The sequence below is a fragment of the Gopherus flavomarginatus genome, chromosome 5 (assembly GCF_025201925.1).
Source record: "Gopherus flavomarginatus isolate rGopFla2 chromosome 5, rGopFla2.mat.asm, whole genome shotgun sequence".
Lineage (NCBI taxonomy): Eukaryota > Metazoa > Chordata > Testudines > Testudinidae > Gopherus > Gopherus flavomarginatus.
In genome coordinates this window covers 88,919,104-88,936,394 of record NC_066621.1, presented here as the reverse complement: position 1 = coordinate 88,936,394, position 17,291 = coordinate 88,919,104, and the positions used below count along the sequence as shown (strand labels likewise).

At 46.8% G+C, this 17,291-nt stretch overlaps 1 protein-coding gene across 21 annotated transcripts in view; it reads right to left on the bottom strand.

Moving 5' to 3' along the window:
• Positions 1-16,232, bottom strand: part of GPHN (gephyrin) — a 596,340-nt gene extending 580,108 nt beyond the window's left edge. For 5 of the 21 annotated variants that reach the window (XM_050953495.1, XM_050953481.1, XM_050953504.1 and 2 more), the window contains exon 1: positions 15,979-16,197. Coding sequence is in view for 12 of the 21 variants with exons in the window: in XM_050953481.1 (XP_050809438.1) it covers positions 15,979-16,042 (64 nt within the window). In the remaining 9 variants the exon portion in view is untranslated. Of the gene's footprint in view, positions 1-15,978 lie in introns of all 21 variants that reach the window. The other 16 variants (XM_050953492.1, XM_050953483.1, XM_050953502.1 and 13 more) reach the window with 6 other exon arrangements.
• Positions 16,233-17,291: the final 1,059 nt, after the last annotated feature.

The window sequence follows — 17,291 nt, the reverse complement described above, 5'->3', positions numbered from 1 at the left end:
GAGGCAAGCCTATGATGTCGGCACCGTCTCGGGACTCACGGTCTCGATCCAGGTCCCGACGGCACGGTCGCTCCAGATCCCGCCGCCGCTCGCAGTCCCGGCACCGCTCCCCTCAGCGGTACCGGTCGCACTCGCGGCACCGGTCGAAATCACGACGATCGCGGTCGGACTCCAGCCGCCGTTACCGGCACCGCGACTCCAGGAGCCGATCCAGACATTCGCCGCACCGGTCGACCTCCCGGCGCCGAGCTGGTGGCAGGTCCCGGTCCCGGTCGACCTCCCGGCACCGAACCGGTGGCAGGTCCCGGTCCCGGTCGACCTCCCGGCACCGAACCGGTGGCAGGTCCCGATCCCGGCACCGAAGCGGCGCTCGGTACCGGTCCAGATCCCGGCACCGTGACAGAACCCGGTCCCGATCCCGGCACCGATACGACTCCCGGCACCGGTCCCCGGCACCGAGACGATCGCCCGTGCCGGCCCGCGCGGACCCTTACCATCCAGGGTCCGCCCCGCCCTGGCCGTCTAGACAGCCGTCCGTGTCTTCATTAACGGACAGTGGCTACGCGCTCGGCACCGACCGGCAGGCGGCGCTCTTCAGTGAGCCTCCACAGCAGGACCAAGGCCCGCAGCAATGGGGTTTCTGGACACCCTGGGCATACCATCAGGCCCAGGGCCCCCAACAGCTCCCTGCTAGGCCGGTAACTGCGGAGCGCAGGGCACCTGAAGCCTCCTTGTCTCGCCCCCCTCCCTCCCCGGATGGGGAGGAAGGGTCCAAGCATCAGGACTCCGCTTTGGCTCCTGAGGCAGAGGCGAGGGCCGAGGGAGACCCCCCATTAGACACTCTCTTGCCGGGGGTCTCCTCATCCTCCTCCCCTGACGAAGCGGTGGCTGGGACCTCCTCCAACAGCCCCCCCCCGCTAGACCTCAGGGCGCACCAGGACCTCCTCAGGCGAGTAGCCCAAAATCTGAGTCTGCAAGCCGAGGAGGTCTCGGAGGTAGAGGACCCTATTGTGACCATCCTCTCGCCAGACGCTCCCACCAGGGTCGCCCTGCCGTTCATACGGACCATTCAGGCCAACGCCAACACCATCTGGCAGTCTCCGGCCTCCATTCCTCCCACTGCGAAGGGCGTCGAGAGGAAGTACATGGCTCCTTCTAAGGGCTACGAGTACCTCCATGTACACCCGACTCCGTGTTCCCTGGTGGTCCAGTCCGTCAACGATAAAGAGCGTCACGGCCAGGAGGCTCCGGCCCCCAAATCCAGGGAGGCCAGGCGGATGGATCTCCTCGGCCGTAAGGTGTACTCGGCTGGGGCGCTGCAGCTCAGGGTCTCCAACCAGCAGGCCCTGTTAAGCAGATACGCATTCAACTCCTGGGTGGCAGCAGATAAATTCAAGGAGCTGCTGCCACAAGATGCTCGTCAGGAGTTTACGGCCATCTTAGAGGAAGGCAAGAAGGTCGCACGCACGTCCTTGCAAGCCTCTTTGGACGCTGCGGATTCGGCTGCCCGTACCCTCGCGTCGGGTGTAACTATGCGTCGCCTCTCCTGGCTGCAGGTTTCCGGCCTTCCGCCGGAGCTCCAGCATACTATTCAGGACCTTCCTTTCGAAGGCCAAGGATTATTCTCAGACAAGACAGATCCCAGACTCAAGAGTCTGAAAGATAACCGAGTTATCATGCGGTCTCTAGGCATGCACACACCAGTGACGCAACGTAGACCCTTCCGGCCGCAGCAACAACAACAACAGCGCAGGCCGTATTCCCAGTTCCGCCAGCGGCAGGACCTTAACAGGCGCCGCGGCAGGAACGGAAGGCGCAGGCACTCGGGGAACCAAGGGGGGCAAAACCAAGGCTCCTCTAAGCCCCCGCCTGGACCCAAGCCTTCATTTTGAAGGTGCGCCCGAGGGCGCAGTAACAGTTTCCCCAATGGATCCTTTCCCCCCGTTTTCCAACCGCCTTTCGTTTTTCCTCCCGGCGTGGTCCCTAATAACATCAGACCGCTGGGTCTTACGCACGGTGCAGTCGGGATACCGCCTGCAGTTTGTTTCATTTCCTCCTCCCCGCCCCCCTTCCTCGTCCCTCTTCAGGGACCCCTCTCACGAGCAATTCCTTCGGCAGGAGGTGCAGACGCTCCTCGACAAAGGAGCTATAGAGGCGGTGCCGGAGAACGAGAAAGGCAAGGGGTTTTATTCCCGCTACTTTCTGATCCCCAAGGCCAAGGGAGGCCTCAGGCCTATCCTCGACCTGCGAGAGCTCAACAAGTACCTGGTGAAGTTGAAGTTCCGCATGGTTCCCTTGGGGACCATTATCCCATCCCTGGATCCGGGAGACTGGTACGCCGCCCTCGACATGCAGGACGCGTATTTTCACATTGCTATCTGGCCACCCCACAGGCGTTTCCTTCGCTTCCTTGTGGGGTCTCTGCACTACCAATTTGCAGTCCTCCCATTTGGCTTGTCCACGGCCCCGAGAGTGTTTACGAAATGCATGGCAGTTGTTGTGGCGCAGCTTCGGCGCAGTCGTATCCACGTGTTCCCGTATCTGGACGATTGGTTGATTCGAGGCACGTCGCACCAACAAGTCTGCAGCCATGTCCGTGTGATCACCGACATGTTCGCCGCTCTGGGCCTCTTGGTGAACACAGACAAGTCCACCCTGGCCCCCACACAAAGGGTGGAATTCATCGGGGCCGTCCTGGACGCCACTGTGGGCAGGGCCTTGCTGCCATTGCAGCGGTTCCAGGCCTTGTCGGCCATCGTGCAACGGCTACAGACAGCCCCCTTGACGTCAGTGAGGACGTGTCTAACCCTGCTAGGCCACATGGCGGCCTGTACTTTCGTGACCAATTACGCTCGGCTCCGCATGAGGCCACTCCAGCTGTGGCTCATCGGTCATTACAGGCCGACAAGACAGCCACTAGATATGTTAATCACGATCCCCCAAGGGGTCTTACATTCTCTCGGCTGGTGGCTGGACCAGTCAGTGTTGTGTGCGGGTCTCCCCTTCCACCCATCTCAGCCCTCGGTGTCCCTAACAACGGATGCCTCAGATCTCGGCTGGGGGGCCCATGCAGGGACCCTGAGGACGCAGGGCCTGTGGTCCCAGGAGGAGGTGGGGCTACACATCAACATGCGGGAGTTGAGAGCGGTCCGTCTTGCTTGTCAAACGTTCTGTCATCAGCTCCAGGGTCGTTGTGTCGCGGTGTTCACCGACAACACGACGACCATGTATTATATCAACAAGCAGGGCGGCACCAGATCCTCCTCCCTGTGCCACGAGGCGATACGACTCTGGGACTTTTGTGTAGCCCACTCCATTCACCTCATGGCTTCCTTCCTCCCCGGAGTACGGAACACGCTGGCGGATCGATTGAGCAGATCCTTCCTGTCACACGAGTGGTCCCTCCGCCCAGACGTCGCCCTCTCCATCTTCCGGAGGTGGGGTTATCCCCGGGTGGACCTCTTCGCGTCCAAGGGGAACAGGAAGTGCCAAGCGTTCTGCTCCTTTCAGGGCAGGGAGCCCGGGTCGATAGCGGATGCCTTCCTCATCCAGTGGTCGACCCACCTGTACTATGCGTTTCCCCCATTCCCGTTGGTCCACAGGGTCCTTCTGAAGGTGCGCAGGGACAGGGCTCACGTGATCATGGTAGCCCCGGCATGGCCCAGACAGCACTGGTACCCCATGCTGCTGGACCTGACCATAGCCGACCCAGTTCCCCTGCCCCTTCATCCGGACCTGATTACCCAGGAGCACGGGACCCTCTGTCACCCGGACCTGCAGTCGCTGCACCTAGCGGCGTGGCTCCTGCGTGGCTGACTGGCTCTGAGCTGCGCTGTTCCACGCCGGTGAGGGAGGTGCTCTTGGGCAGCAGGAAGCCGTCCACAAGAGCGACATATTTGGCCAAATGGAAGCGCTTCTCCTATTGGTGCGTGGAGAGAAATCTCCGCCCTATGGAAGTTTCAGTAGCCGACATCTTAGACTACATTTGGTCCCTCAAAGGGCAAGGTCTGGCCATATCGTCGTTACGAGTCCACCTAGCAGCTATCTCCACCTTTCACCCGGGTGCGGATGGTCGCTCTGTTTTTTCCCACCCGACGGTGTCTAGATTCCTTAAGGGGCTGGAACGTTTATACCCTAACGTCCGTCCCCCTGCTCCAACCTGGGATCTTAACCTGGTGTTGTCCCGGCTCATGGGGCCCCCCTTTGAGCCGTTAGCTACTTGCTCCCTGCTTTACCTCTCTTGGAAGACGGCCTTTCTAGTAGCTATCACCTCAGCTAGACGGGTGTCGGAACTCCGGGCTCTTGTGGTAGACCCCCCATATACGGTCTTCCACAAGGACAAGGTGCAGCTGAGACCACACCCTGCTTTTCTCCCCAAGGTGGTCTCAGCCTTCCACGTCAACCAAGAGATATTCCTCCCGGTTTTTTTCCCGAAACCTCACTCCTCAGGCAGGGAGCAGCAGCTCCACTCGCTTGATGTCCGTAGGGCTCTCGCGTTTTACGTGGAGAGGACTAAGCCCTTCCGCAAATCCCCCCAGCTTTTCGTGGCAGTAGCGGACCGCATGAAAGGGCTTCCTATCTCCTCCCAGAGGTTATCCTCTTGGGTAACGTCCTGCATCAGGACCTGCTATGACTTGGCCCACGTCCCTACGGGCCGTGTGACTGCGCATTCTACCAGGGCGCAGGCGTCGTCGCTGGCTTTCCTTGCCCGTGTGCCCATCCAGGAAATCTGTCGGGCAGCGACCTGGTCATCGGTCCACACCTTTGCTTCCCACTACGCCCTGGTCCAGCAGTCTAGAGAGGATGCGGCCTTCGGATCTGCTGTGCTCCATGCCGCGACTTCTCGCTCCGACCCCACCGCCTAGGTATGGCTTGGGATTCACCTAACTGGAATGGATGTGAGCAATCACTCGAAGAAGAAAAGACGGTTACTCACCTTTGTAACTGTTGTTCTTCGAGATGTGTTGCTCACATCCATTCCACACCCGCCCTCCTTCCCCACTGTCGGAGTCGCCGGCAAGAAGGAACTGAGGAGCGGGTGGGCCGGCAGGGATATATATTGGGCGCCATGGCGGCGCCACTCCAGGGGGCGACCTGCCGGCCCACTGGAGTTGCTAGGGTAAAAAGTTTCCGACGAACGTGCACGCGCGGCGCGCACACCTAACTGGAATGGATGTGAGCAACACATCTCGAAGAACAACAGTTACAAAGGTGAGTAACCGTCTTTTCTAGTTGGACACTACTGCTCCTACTAAGCCACAGAAGCAGCACTATTTCTAAGAAACATCAGTCACACAGCTGTGATCCTCTGCTGCCACATAGGCACAATATGGGAAAAATGCAGAGAGGGATAGTAAAGGTCACTTCCCCATCCTTCTACCAACAAAGTATCATGCCGGTGATACACCAACCCAAAAGACTTCTGGGCACAGACAAATTAACCACAATGACTTTACTGCTATTGCTGACAAATGGGAAAGCCCTGTAAGGACAAGAAAGTAGTCATACTGTAATTCTACTTGCTTAAATAACCTAGCCTCCTACTCGTCAATAAAATAGCCCTGAAGTTACCATTTTGGAGGTAACTTTTTAAATGTTTCTAACGTAAATTAGTATGTTTGCATGACATGACCCTGATACTAGCAAATTACTTAGTGGTACAAGCAAGTTAGTCATGCAAGTGTTATTCCACCCTCCCATTTCATAAAATTACTTCTTAAAATATGGCAATTTAAGAACATAAGAATGGCCATAGTGGGTCAGACCAAAGTATCCTGCAGCTCAGTACCCTGTCTACCGACAGTGACCAAGGCCAGGTGTCCCAGAGGGAGGGAGCCTAACCGATAATGATCAAGTGATCTCTCTCCTGCCATCCATCTCCACTTTCTGACAAACAGAGGCTAGGGACACCATTCTGTACCCATCCTGGCTAACAGCCATTAATGGACTCAACCTCCATGAATGTATCTAGTTCTCTTTTAAAGGCTGTTATAGTCCTAGCCTTCACAACCTCCTCAGGTAAGGAGTTCCACAGGCTGACTGTGTGAAGATATTTGTTTTAAAGCTGCTGCCCATTAATTTCATTTGGTGTCCCCTAGTTCTTATATTATGGGAACAAGTAAATAACTTTTCCTTATTCACTTTCCCCACACCACTCATGATTTTATATACCTCTACCATACCTCCCCTTAGTCTCTTCTTTTCCAAGATGAAAAGTCCTAACCTCTTTAATCTCTCCTCATATGGGATTCGTTCCAACCCCTAATCATTTTAGTTGCCCTTCTCTGAACCTTTTCTAATGCCAGTATATCTTTTTTGAGATGAGGAGACCATATCTGTATGCAGTATTCAAGATGTGGGCGTACCATGGATTTATATAAGGACAATAAGATATTCTCTGTCTTATTCTCTATCACTTTTTGAATGATTCCTAACATCCTGTTTGCTTTTTTGACTGCTGCTGCACACTGTATGGATGTCTTCAGAGAACTATCCACGATGACTCCAAGATCTCTTTCCTGATTAGCTGTAGCTAAATTAGCCCCCATCATATTGTATGTATAGTTGGGGTTATTTTTTTCCCCAATGTGCATTATTTTACATTTATCCACATTAAATTTCATTTGCCATTTTGTTGCCCAATCACTTAGCTTTGTGAGATCTTTTTGAAGTTCTTCACAGTTTGCTTTGGTCTTAACTATCTTGAGCAGTTTAGTATCATCTGCAAACTTTGCCACCTCACTCTGTTTACCCCTTTCTCCAGATCACTTATGAATAAGTTGAATAGGATTGGTCCGAGGACTGACCCTTGGGGAACACCACTAGTTACCCCTCTCCATTCTGAAAATTTACCATTTATTCCTACCTTTTGTTCTCTGACTTTTAACCAGTTCTCAATCCATGAAAGGATCTTCCCTCTTGGAAATGACAACTTAATTTACATAAGAGCCTTTGGTGATGGATCTTGTCAAAAGCTTTCTGGAAATCTATATACAATATGTCCACTGGATCCCCTTTGTCCACGTTTGTTGACCTCTTCAGAGAACTCTAATAGATTAATAAGACATGATTTCCCTTCACAGAAACCATCTTGACTTTTGCCCAACAATTTATGTTCTTCTATGTATCTGACAATTTTATTCTTTACTGTTGTTGCACCTAATTTGCCCCGTACTGACGTCAGACTTACTGGTCTGTAATTTCCAGGATCACCTTTAGAGCCCTTCTTAAATATTGACATTACATTAGCTATCTTCCAGTCACTGGGTACAGAGGCCGATTTAAAAGACAGTTTACAAACCACAGTTAATAGTTCCGCAATTTCACATTTGAGTTCTTTCAGAACTCTTGGGTGAATGCCATCTGATCCTGGTGACTTGTTACTGTTAAGTTTATCAATTAATTCCAAAATGTCCTCTAGTGACACTTCAATCTGTGACAATTCCTCAGATTTGTCATCTACAAAGGACGGCTCAGGTTTGTGAATCTCTCTAACATCCTCAGCCGTGAAGACTGAAGCAAAGAATTAATTTAGTTTATCCACAATGACTTTATCATCTTTAAGTGCTCCTTTTGTATCTCGATCATCCAGGGGCCCCACTGGTTGTTTAGCAGGCTTCTGATATACTTAAAAAACATTTTGATATTACCTTTTGAGTTTTTGGCTAGCTGTTCTTCAAACTCCTTTTTGGCTTTTCTTATTACATTTTTACACTTAATTTGGCAGTGTTTATGCTTCTTTCTATTTACCTTACTAGGATTTGACTTCACTTTTTAAAAGATGCCTTTTTATCTCTCACTGCTTCTTTTACATGGTTGTTAAGCCAGGGCAGCTCTTTTTTAGTCCTTTCACTGTGTTTTTTAATTTAAGATGCTGCTTAATATACGTGCATACTTTTTCCTCAATCAGTACAAGCGCAGAAAGTACATTATATTGTCTGTATTGCATAGTATACACTGAAACAGTAATCTTTAACCAGTGGACCAACAGTTTTAACTATTAAAACACAGACCACAACTGAATCACCCTGAAATAGTACCTTATGGTTCTATTTCCTTTGCCTTTTGTCATCAGCTACATTTGTACACCTGTTTAATTTAGTTACATTGTAGTCTCGTCAAAATAAGATCACAAATAAAATTTTAAAAATCTGTATTTCCAAGTATTGTATAGTTTTCAAAATTCTAAAAATATACAACCATTATTTAACAAAATATTAGAATATTAAAATCATGCAGTTAAGAACCTAAAAGTCAAGGAAATGCCAAAGTTAAGGTTTCATGTGCCTCCTTGCCACTGTCCTCTTCTGCATTATCACGAGACATTCTAAAAAAATCTAAACAATCACATTCTATTTCTGAAATATACAATTTTTCTTCAACCTAAGATACATATACAGCATGCTGTAGTAGTGTACTACAGGTTTGCTAAATACTTCAATGTCATTTGTATATGAAATATATTTACACATTTTGTAGAACACCAGAGAGCAACACTGAAGTTTGTTGGCATACATAGGCCACTTACATTTGCAGCTAAATTAGGTTTGTAGTTAGTAACTCCAACCCCTAGACTGCAACTACAAATGTCTTGCTGCTGCTCTCTGAAAATAAATTTTATAATATGTAACTAAGCTTATGTCTACGCTATGCTACAGTGTAGATTATGAGTGTGTGAACTGCAGAGTGCACTGAAGTATTGCACTATAACTAGCCCGTGTGGATGATGCTGGCATGAACCTAATGTGAACTAGATACTAAAGGTATGTAGTCCTCTTTCAAACAGGATTACATTAACTTGAATTAGGTATCTTTTAGTTCGTGCCAGCTGTGTCCACACAGGGCAGATAGAATACAACACTTTGGTACGCTCTGCAATTAATACCCCTGTCGTCCACACTATAGTGCAGTGCCGACAAGACCTATGAGTTACCAATGAAGTCCATGGAAGTTTTTCCTTTATCCCAGTACCAGTAGGAACAGGCCCTACAACACATACTTTTAAGACAAGAGAACTTTAGTCTAAGTCAATCATAAAACCATTACGACAACAAAATATTTTTTCACTCTTACTTTACTTGGACTTTTCAGTGATTAAGCATGAAACCTAAGACTCGATGTATGGGAGGGGCAGAGTGAGAGGAGTTATGTGAAAGTATTTCACTACTTGAGTAGATACCGGGTATGTCTACACTACCCACCGGATCGGCAGGTAGTGATCTATCTATCAGGGATCAATGTATCGTGTCTCATCTAGATGCGATACATCAATCCCCGAACGTGCTCCCCATCGATTCCGGAACTCCACCACGACAAGAGATGGAAGCGGTGCCGACGGAGGAGCAGTGGACGTCGATCCCGCACCGTGAGGACGCAAAGTAAGTCAATCTAAGTCGATCTAAGATACGCAACTTCAGCTACTTGAATAGCATAGCTGAAGTCGACGTATCTTAGATCGTTCCCCATCCCCCAGCGTAGACCAAGCCACCATGGCATCACTTAAACCCACATTCTTCATGCTTTTGTTAACTTTCTCACTTCACATCTGAACTTAGCAGTACATTCCATGAATTTAGCAAGACCCCTCTGCAAAAATGAAGAAGGGCCTAAACCCTACTCTTTTAGCAGAAAAGATGGATACAAGGAGCATTCTTTTAAAAATCTGTAAGTCCATGGAAATCTAGACAATTAGTTCAGGGGAGAACAAAGAGCTTTCAAGACTAATTTGAGGCCCTGGGAGGAGCCACTGACTTGAACCTAGGTTTCAGATAAATGGCTGCTCAAATGCATCTTTTTGATAAGAGGAACTATAATGAGAAGCCACCAATTTTACCTTTGACAGTAACAAAGGATGCAACTTGAAACTGAAGAGAAGACTGGAAAGACAAACCAGAGTCCAGGTGTGCTCTTTTTGTCAGAAATATTTCTAAGAGAAAAATCAATGTGAAAAAAGTTTACCATACCATATCATAAGCTGCTGAAATGAAGGTGAACCTGTCTTTGAGAGAAAAAGGGTATAATTAAGGACTGAATGGGTTAGTCAGAGCAACAACTGTTTCTCAATCTTCAGGTTTCTAGGGATAGTATTCCAGGGTGGTAATGAGGATCTGGCCACTATAGTAAAAAAGATAGGGGCAGAACAGCTGAATCTTTAGCTCCAAAACCAGTAGCATGAGATTTATGTCTGAAACAGCTGCAAAATTTGGAGATGTTCTGGTTGGCACAGGAATTAGACAACTTACCCATTTGTTGCACACAGGTTGAAATGCAGCTTGATTTAAATAGCACTTACTACAGTGAAGCTGATTCTTGCTCAGGTACTCTGCTTGGAGGCTGAGGGTTCCTGCATCAAGTGAAGAGATGGGATTTTGCTCATTGACTAAGGATTCCTACTTCAAAGTAATAGCCCCAGCCATGGTACCACTTTTTGTTAGGTCACAGGATAAGACTGCCATTGCCAAATACAATGCAGAATGGGTTAATACTGATTAGAGACTTCAGAACATGATCACATTCTCTCTAGGCACTGTGTGTATTGTTTTCTTTCCTTTTTCAATCAAGATTCTTGCATTCAAAAATTTTCGTAGGACTGAGGCCCAGAATGATATTCTGACATCATTGGTAACTGATCTACTACTTATATCAGGCATGAAGATCAGGAAGATGAAGGTGAAAACTTTGGTCTATGCTGATCTTTTGAGGGGGTTGTGGAAAGGAGCACATTTTCAAATAAGTAGTTCTATTAAAAATACATAAATGCAATCTTTGCCTAAAATTGATCAATTTCACTCCATCTCTCCTACATATTATTTTTATTTTTCCAAGGGAAACCACCTGGCGAGCTGAATGTTAGTGAAGCCAAAGCTCATGATCAACAGAACTACACTAGCCCATTCTCTCCGAAAAGGATTCTCCTGCTTGGACAAAGTTAGAATCATTCCAGAACACTGGAAAAGGGCAAATATAGTGTCTATCTATAAAAAGGGAAATATGGACAACCCAGGAAATTACAGACCAGTCAGCTTAACTTCTGTATCCAGAAAGATAATGGAGCAAATAATTAAGAAATCAATTTGTAAGCACCTAGAAGATAATAAGGTGATAAATGACAGTCAGCATGGATTTCTAAGTACAAATTGTGCCAAACTAACCCGATACCTTTTTTTGACAAGGTAACAAGGCTGTGGAAAGAAGGGAAGCGCTAGATGTGGTATATCTTGACTTTAGTAAGGCTTTTGATACTGTCTCGCATGACCTTCTCATAAACAAACGAAGGAAATACAACCTAGATGGAGTTACTTTAAGGTAGGTGCATAACTGGTTGGAAAATCGTTCCCAGAGAGTAGTTATCAGTGGTTCAGTCATGCTGGAAGGACATAACAAGTGGGGTCCCGCAGGAATCTGGGTCCGGTTCTGTTCAATATCTTCATCAATGATTTAGATAATGGCATAGAGAGTATACTTATAAAGTTTGCGGACGATACGAAGCTGGGAGGGGTTGCAAGTGCTTTGCAAGATAGGATTAAAATTCAAAATGTTCTGGATGAACTGGAGAAATGGTCTGAAGTAAATAGGATGAAATTCAATCAGGACAAATGCAAAGTACTCCATTTAGGAAGGAACGATCAGCAGCACACACACAAAATGGGGAATGACTGCCTAGAAAGGAGTACTGCGGAAAGGGATCTGGGGGTCAAATGAGCCAACAGTGTAACACTGTTGCAAAAAAAGCAAACGTCATTCTGGTATGTATTAGCAGGAGTATAGTAAGCAGACACGAGAAATAATTCTTCCGCTCTATTCCACACTGATTAGGCCTCTGAAGTATTGTGTTCTGTTCTGGGCCTCACATTTCAGGAAAGATGTGGACAAATTGGAGAAAATCCTGAGAAGAGCAACAAAAATGATTAAAGGTCTAAAAAACATGAGCTATGCAGGAAGATTGAAAAAATTGGGTTTGCTTAGTCTGGAGAAGAGAAGACTGAGAGGGGACATGATAAAAGTTTTCAAGTATATAAAAGGTTGTTACAGGGAGGATGGAGAAAAATTATTGTTCTTAACCTCTGAGGATAGGACAAGAAGCAGTGGGTTTAAATTGCAGCAAGGGCAGTTTAGGTTGAACGTTAGGAAAGACTTCCTGTCAGAGTTATTAAGGACTGGAATAAATTGCCTAGGGAGGTTGTGAAATCTCCATCATCAGGGATTTTTAAGAGCAGGTTGGACAAAAACCTGTCAGGGATGGTCTAGACAATACTTAGTCCTGCCTTGAGTACAGGGGACTGGACTAGATGACTTCTTGAGGTTCTTCCAGTTCTGTCTCTATGATTCTATGAGGACCTTTTAATTGCTGTATTATCCCCATGAGAACACAGCAAATATAAAGACTTATTGTTCAATGTGTACCATAAATACACAGATGAAGTAGGAAACCGAAAATCTGAAATTAATCTGTGTGATCACTTTCTTTAACTTCAACACTGCATTAACAGTAGGACACTATTTGATATTTTCAAAGTTGCATACTTTTACACTGAGAAACATCTTGGAATGCATACTATACAAAAACTAGAAAGCAATTATCTATCCATTAGCTAATGAGGTTTCCTACCCATATTGGAAATACTGCCCTAGTTTATTAGTTCTGTATTTTATCAATAGTGTTTAGACTTGTCCATATTTCTGTGAGTAGGGTCAAGGCTGTAGCTTTTTTAATAAAAACATAGCAATAAATGTGAATGAAAATATGAAAGTCAGCTTTCAAATATTGTACAATGCACAGTATACTTCTACATTTCAAAGAGATCCTTTCTGGATTTTGAGACAGTGGCTTCTGTATACACCCACTTCTTAGTGACCCCAGCTAACAAAAAGTTTGACAACTCTGGTATATGCTGCACTAACTGCAATAAATAAAACTAAGATATCAAGACATCATTTTCTGTATATTTTTGAATGTCAATGTGAAATATGCTTTCACATATACAGACAGCAGAATCTTTTTACATTCTAAATTTCTATCGTAATAAATTGTTGCAGTACTCAAACTAAGAACAGAGAGGTGAAAAGTAACATTTATTTTTAAATAGCAAACTCTTAAAAGCAGCAATACACAATCTTGAAGATATATAAACCATGATCACTTTCAGAAGTTATTCTAAAAGCCTATTTGAACATAACCGATTCACGTTACAAGGCCGAAAATATTCACTTGACATTAATAATTTATTATTGAACAACCATCAATATCTACAATAAGCAAAACAGGTAGGACCCATGTAAAATACATCTATTAGTAACTACTACATAAAAATCAATCATTTAAATGTAACCTTTTTTCCTCACAAATCAATATACAACAGTTAGAATTTAAACGTACTGTAAAAAGTATTTGATTACCATTTTAAAGGAAAAATAACGATTTATTCTTTATGCAATATAGCATTTCTGAATGTACAGTTCAAAGTGTGGCAGGAATATAAGTCTATATGCCTGTACTGATAAGACATACACATATGTACTTTTATTACTTTAGTGATAATGAAACAAATATATAGATATATAATCTTAATTAGAAAGCTAAAAAGCCCAAGCTAAATTAATTATCTGATTTCTAATTCCTGAATGAATTTGAAAGACTAAGCTAGAAAAATAGTGCTTATGTTTAACGTTTCTCTTCCTACTCTTATTATTTCAGAAATTAGCCAACATACAATTATTAGTTCATTTTTATGAGAAATTTCAATAGACCGCATACCATATTTGCTGAATTCACAGCTGGAGAGAAGATAACAAAAACATCCAGAGGACAAAAACCCTCATAGTGCAAATATTAGCTTTCAATGGATAAACAGAAACATCACAGAGAAGAGAATGAAGCTCATCCAATGATATTATTTTCAAATAATATATTTGTATAAATTCTGACTAGAAGTCTGTAAAAAGTCCACTGGCTAAACTACAATGGGCTATTAAAAATTAAGTACAGAAACCATCTCATCACTTGAAAGAACACTTTAGTGCAACCTTCAATATTTTAATTCAAAATTATGAATTTAAGGAACAAGGACAGGTGTGTTTGCTTTTTAAAGACAGGCTTTGTACTCTTCTCAATGGAAAAACAATTTATGGTAACAAGTACAAAATGTAATAATCAGACAGGAATTATAATCACAGATATGTAACAGAGAACAGATCTTAGTGATATCAGATGGTTATTTCAAGCCACTGAAACAATTGTTTAAGAGATTGTTGCATCACTTATGGCCTACATTGCATTTCTTTAAAATGTACAAGAACTAAAAACTTTTAGACTTTTAGTTTCTAAAAGAAATATGCCAGCTACCAGAAATCTCCAATCAACATGGAGAAAAATCCAAGCTACATAAAAATGTACAAAACATGCAATTAATATTCTGTAACTGCCATACTTCTCCCCCTCATACTTTAAGTTTTATAAAATTAAATTGTGTTTGTGACCTAGGGTACGTCAATAGAAAGGTATAAACTCCTGCAATTTGACTTTCACACTTTGTCAAACCACTTATGCCATTATGAATGATCTGATGGTTAAATTTTAAAACCAACACTACAGATTTACTTTTCTATTACTACTACTGTGGCATTTTCTAGAGGTTTATATTCTGTCACAATAATCTTGCAGTAAGGCTTGAAATTCCTGTCCCTGTTCTAACCCTTTCATTCTATTGGTGGGTACTTCTGGTGAAAGTCAGTCAGCTGGCAATTTCAGCACCAGGAGGAAAGAACAGTGCACCATCAGACTCGAGGGTTTCCCTCTATATGTCACATTCAGTCTCGCTTCCCTACCCAAAGGAGCTTCCAGTAGGACATTCATAGGCAGAACACACGCTCATCCAATATCTGGGACCGACAAGAACACAGACAAATATAATCCATTTTTAAACAGAGGTGAGGTAGGGTTGTTCTTATTTAACATCACCAAGCTCAATAAATAACTCTAATTAGCGCTCCCCCGTCTGCTAATTCATCCCTTTCCATCCTGAACACCTATGGACTCGTCAATGTGGTCATAAAACGGTTTTTCAACATCTATCCCTTCTCGAACTCCTGCTAAAAGCTTTCTGAAATGGACATGAAATAAATGTCTCAAGTATCTTTGCACCCACAAATCCAGATTTATTCTCCATAAAGAGGTATACCCCATGGGCTTTAGGCATGTGTCTCCCACTCAGGAGCCTGAATCTCCACACTACATCAAAACAACCATACAACCTCAAAAGCCGAACAAACCCCGAAGCTGCAGCACATACTATGGATCTAGAAATCATTCTTTACAGCAATAGCATGTCATGTGCCATGAGTTTACTACAAGATCATCAGTGCGCTATGAGCAGTGGCACCACACATGCTCACACACAGGCGAGCTCCCCCTTCCTGGAAGTAAAGGACACAGGAGGGAAGGGAGAGAGTCACTGCAAAGGTGCCTCCTGTGCCGCGCGTGCCACGCTCAGAGGCATTTCCCCGGGGGCGTAAGCTTAGCTTAGCTCGTCTCCCGCCCGGGTGAGACCTGCAGGTCCACTCCCCTGAGCTCGGCTTGGCCGAAGGGACACTTAGCCCAGGCACCGCTGCACCTGCAGCAATCCCGGGGCCCGGCCATCTCCGGCTCTTCCCCCCTCCCCTACCCCACGGCTCAGGTTATTTACGGGCCAGTTCCCAGTGCAGCGCGGAGCAGCCTGCCCGCATGCGGCAGCGGCGCCCAAACCAGTCCCCCGGTCTCACGCGCACGGCGGCGGCAGCAGCCGGGGCCGCCCTTCTGGCCGGAGCCCCCAAGCCCAGGCCTCGGCCCAGAAACACTGGTTAGTGGCTGTGGCGCCCCGCGCGGCGGCGCCGTCACGGGAGACGAGAGCCGTTGGGACGCCCCGCGGGGCGGCCTAACAGCGAGCGCCGACCCTCTGCCGGCTCTTCCCCACACACACACCGGGCCCGGCCGCAGCCCGTTACCTGTGAGGACCCCGACGCGGATTTGATGGTCGTGGTTGGTTAAAATCATTCCCTCCGACGCCATGTTTCCCAGCGCAGCGACCGCACTGACAGGGAGACACGAGGGGGGAGGGGGAAAGGGAGCGCGAGAGCGGCGTGAGCGCGAGGAGGAGGGGAGGGGGAAGGGAAGGAGCGCGAAGCAGAGCCCGCGCGGGGGAGGGGCGGAGCGCGCCTGAGGAGGCGGGAGCCAGCGTGAAAAGGAGGAGCGAAGCTAGCGTGAGGCGGAACCAAGGTAAAGAGTAAGCGGGGAGCGGAGGAAACGCGGGCGAAGGAGCTCGAGACTAGCAACCCGCGGTGCCGGACTCAAGCAGCGTTAATCTGCCGCCGAGGCACAGATCGGCAGCGAGCTGTTGTCAGCGGGCTGGCTTAACTCCGCGCTGCCCAGGCAGAGACCAATTTCATTCGTGTCACTCAGGGCAGCCAGAAAGCGCCACTGTTTACATGTTTGCAGAGGATCAGTGTATATTGGCTGACCTGTGCAAATAATCCACTTAAGCACTCGCCTGTATTGTACCCATCGGCGTTCCGCTACATACACCTGCGCTGCGCTGCGCTGCACATGCGGTGCTAACCGTAATGCACCACGCTCGCCAGCACTTCACTGCCACACACAAGCTGCACCGGTGTGTACTGCCGGCACCTGCATTGCACCCTTTCGAATTCATTTTAGGTTAATTCACTGAGCTTTATTTTGCATGCCAACCGATACTGGTTTTTCCAAATGGTAAAAAAAGAGAGACTCCCATGTCTGTGATGGGTAAATCGATGAATTAAAGATAGGTAAATGGATGAATTGAAAATTTGTTGTATGCAATACTAGCCTATGACCTGCTGTCACTATGACCTGCTGTCACAAGCACTGGTCGGTAAACACTGTTAGTACTATGGTCAAGGAGAGCAACGTGGAATGTAGACATCAGCAGGTAAATAAACCTATGTACCCACGACCCCTGACTCAGGATGACTCAGGAAAAACATGTTCCGACCAGTGTGGTCCGATATGACGTGTAAAATGCTATAAATATACAATGTAAAGCTTGTCTCGGTGTGCCTTCCCTCTGGCATTAGTCGAGGGGGACACCCGCTCAGCTGATCGTTCAATAAAACAGTCAAAGCTCTCTGTGTCCCTCTTTGGAGTAATTGGCTAGCTCCGGGGAGAACGAGCCTAATTTGGCAAACAAATTGGCGACCGCGGCAGGACTCTCCCTGTAGAGAGCGCTGACGCTATCGGCTAGTAGGTTGGTACCGAGAAAAGTGGCCACCCCGAGCTGATT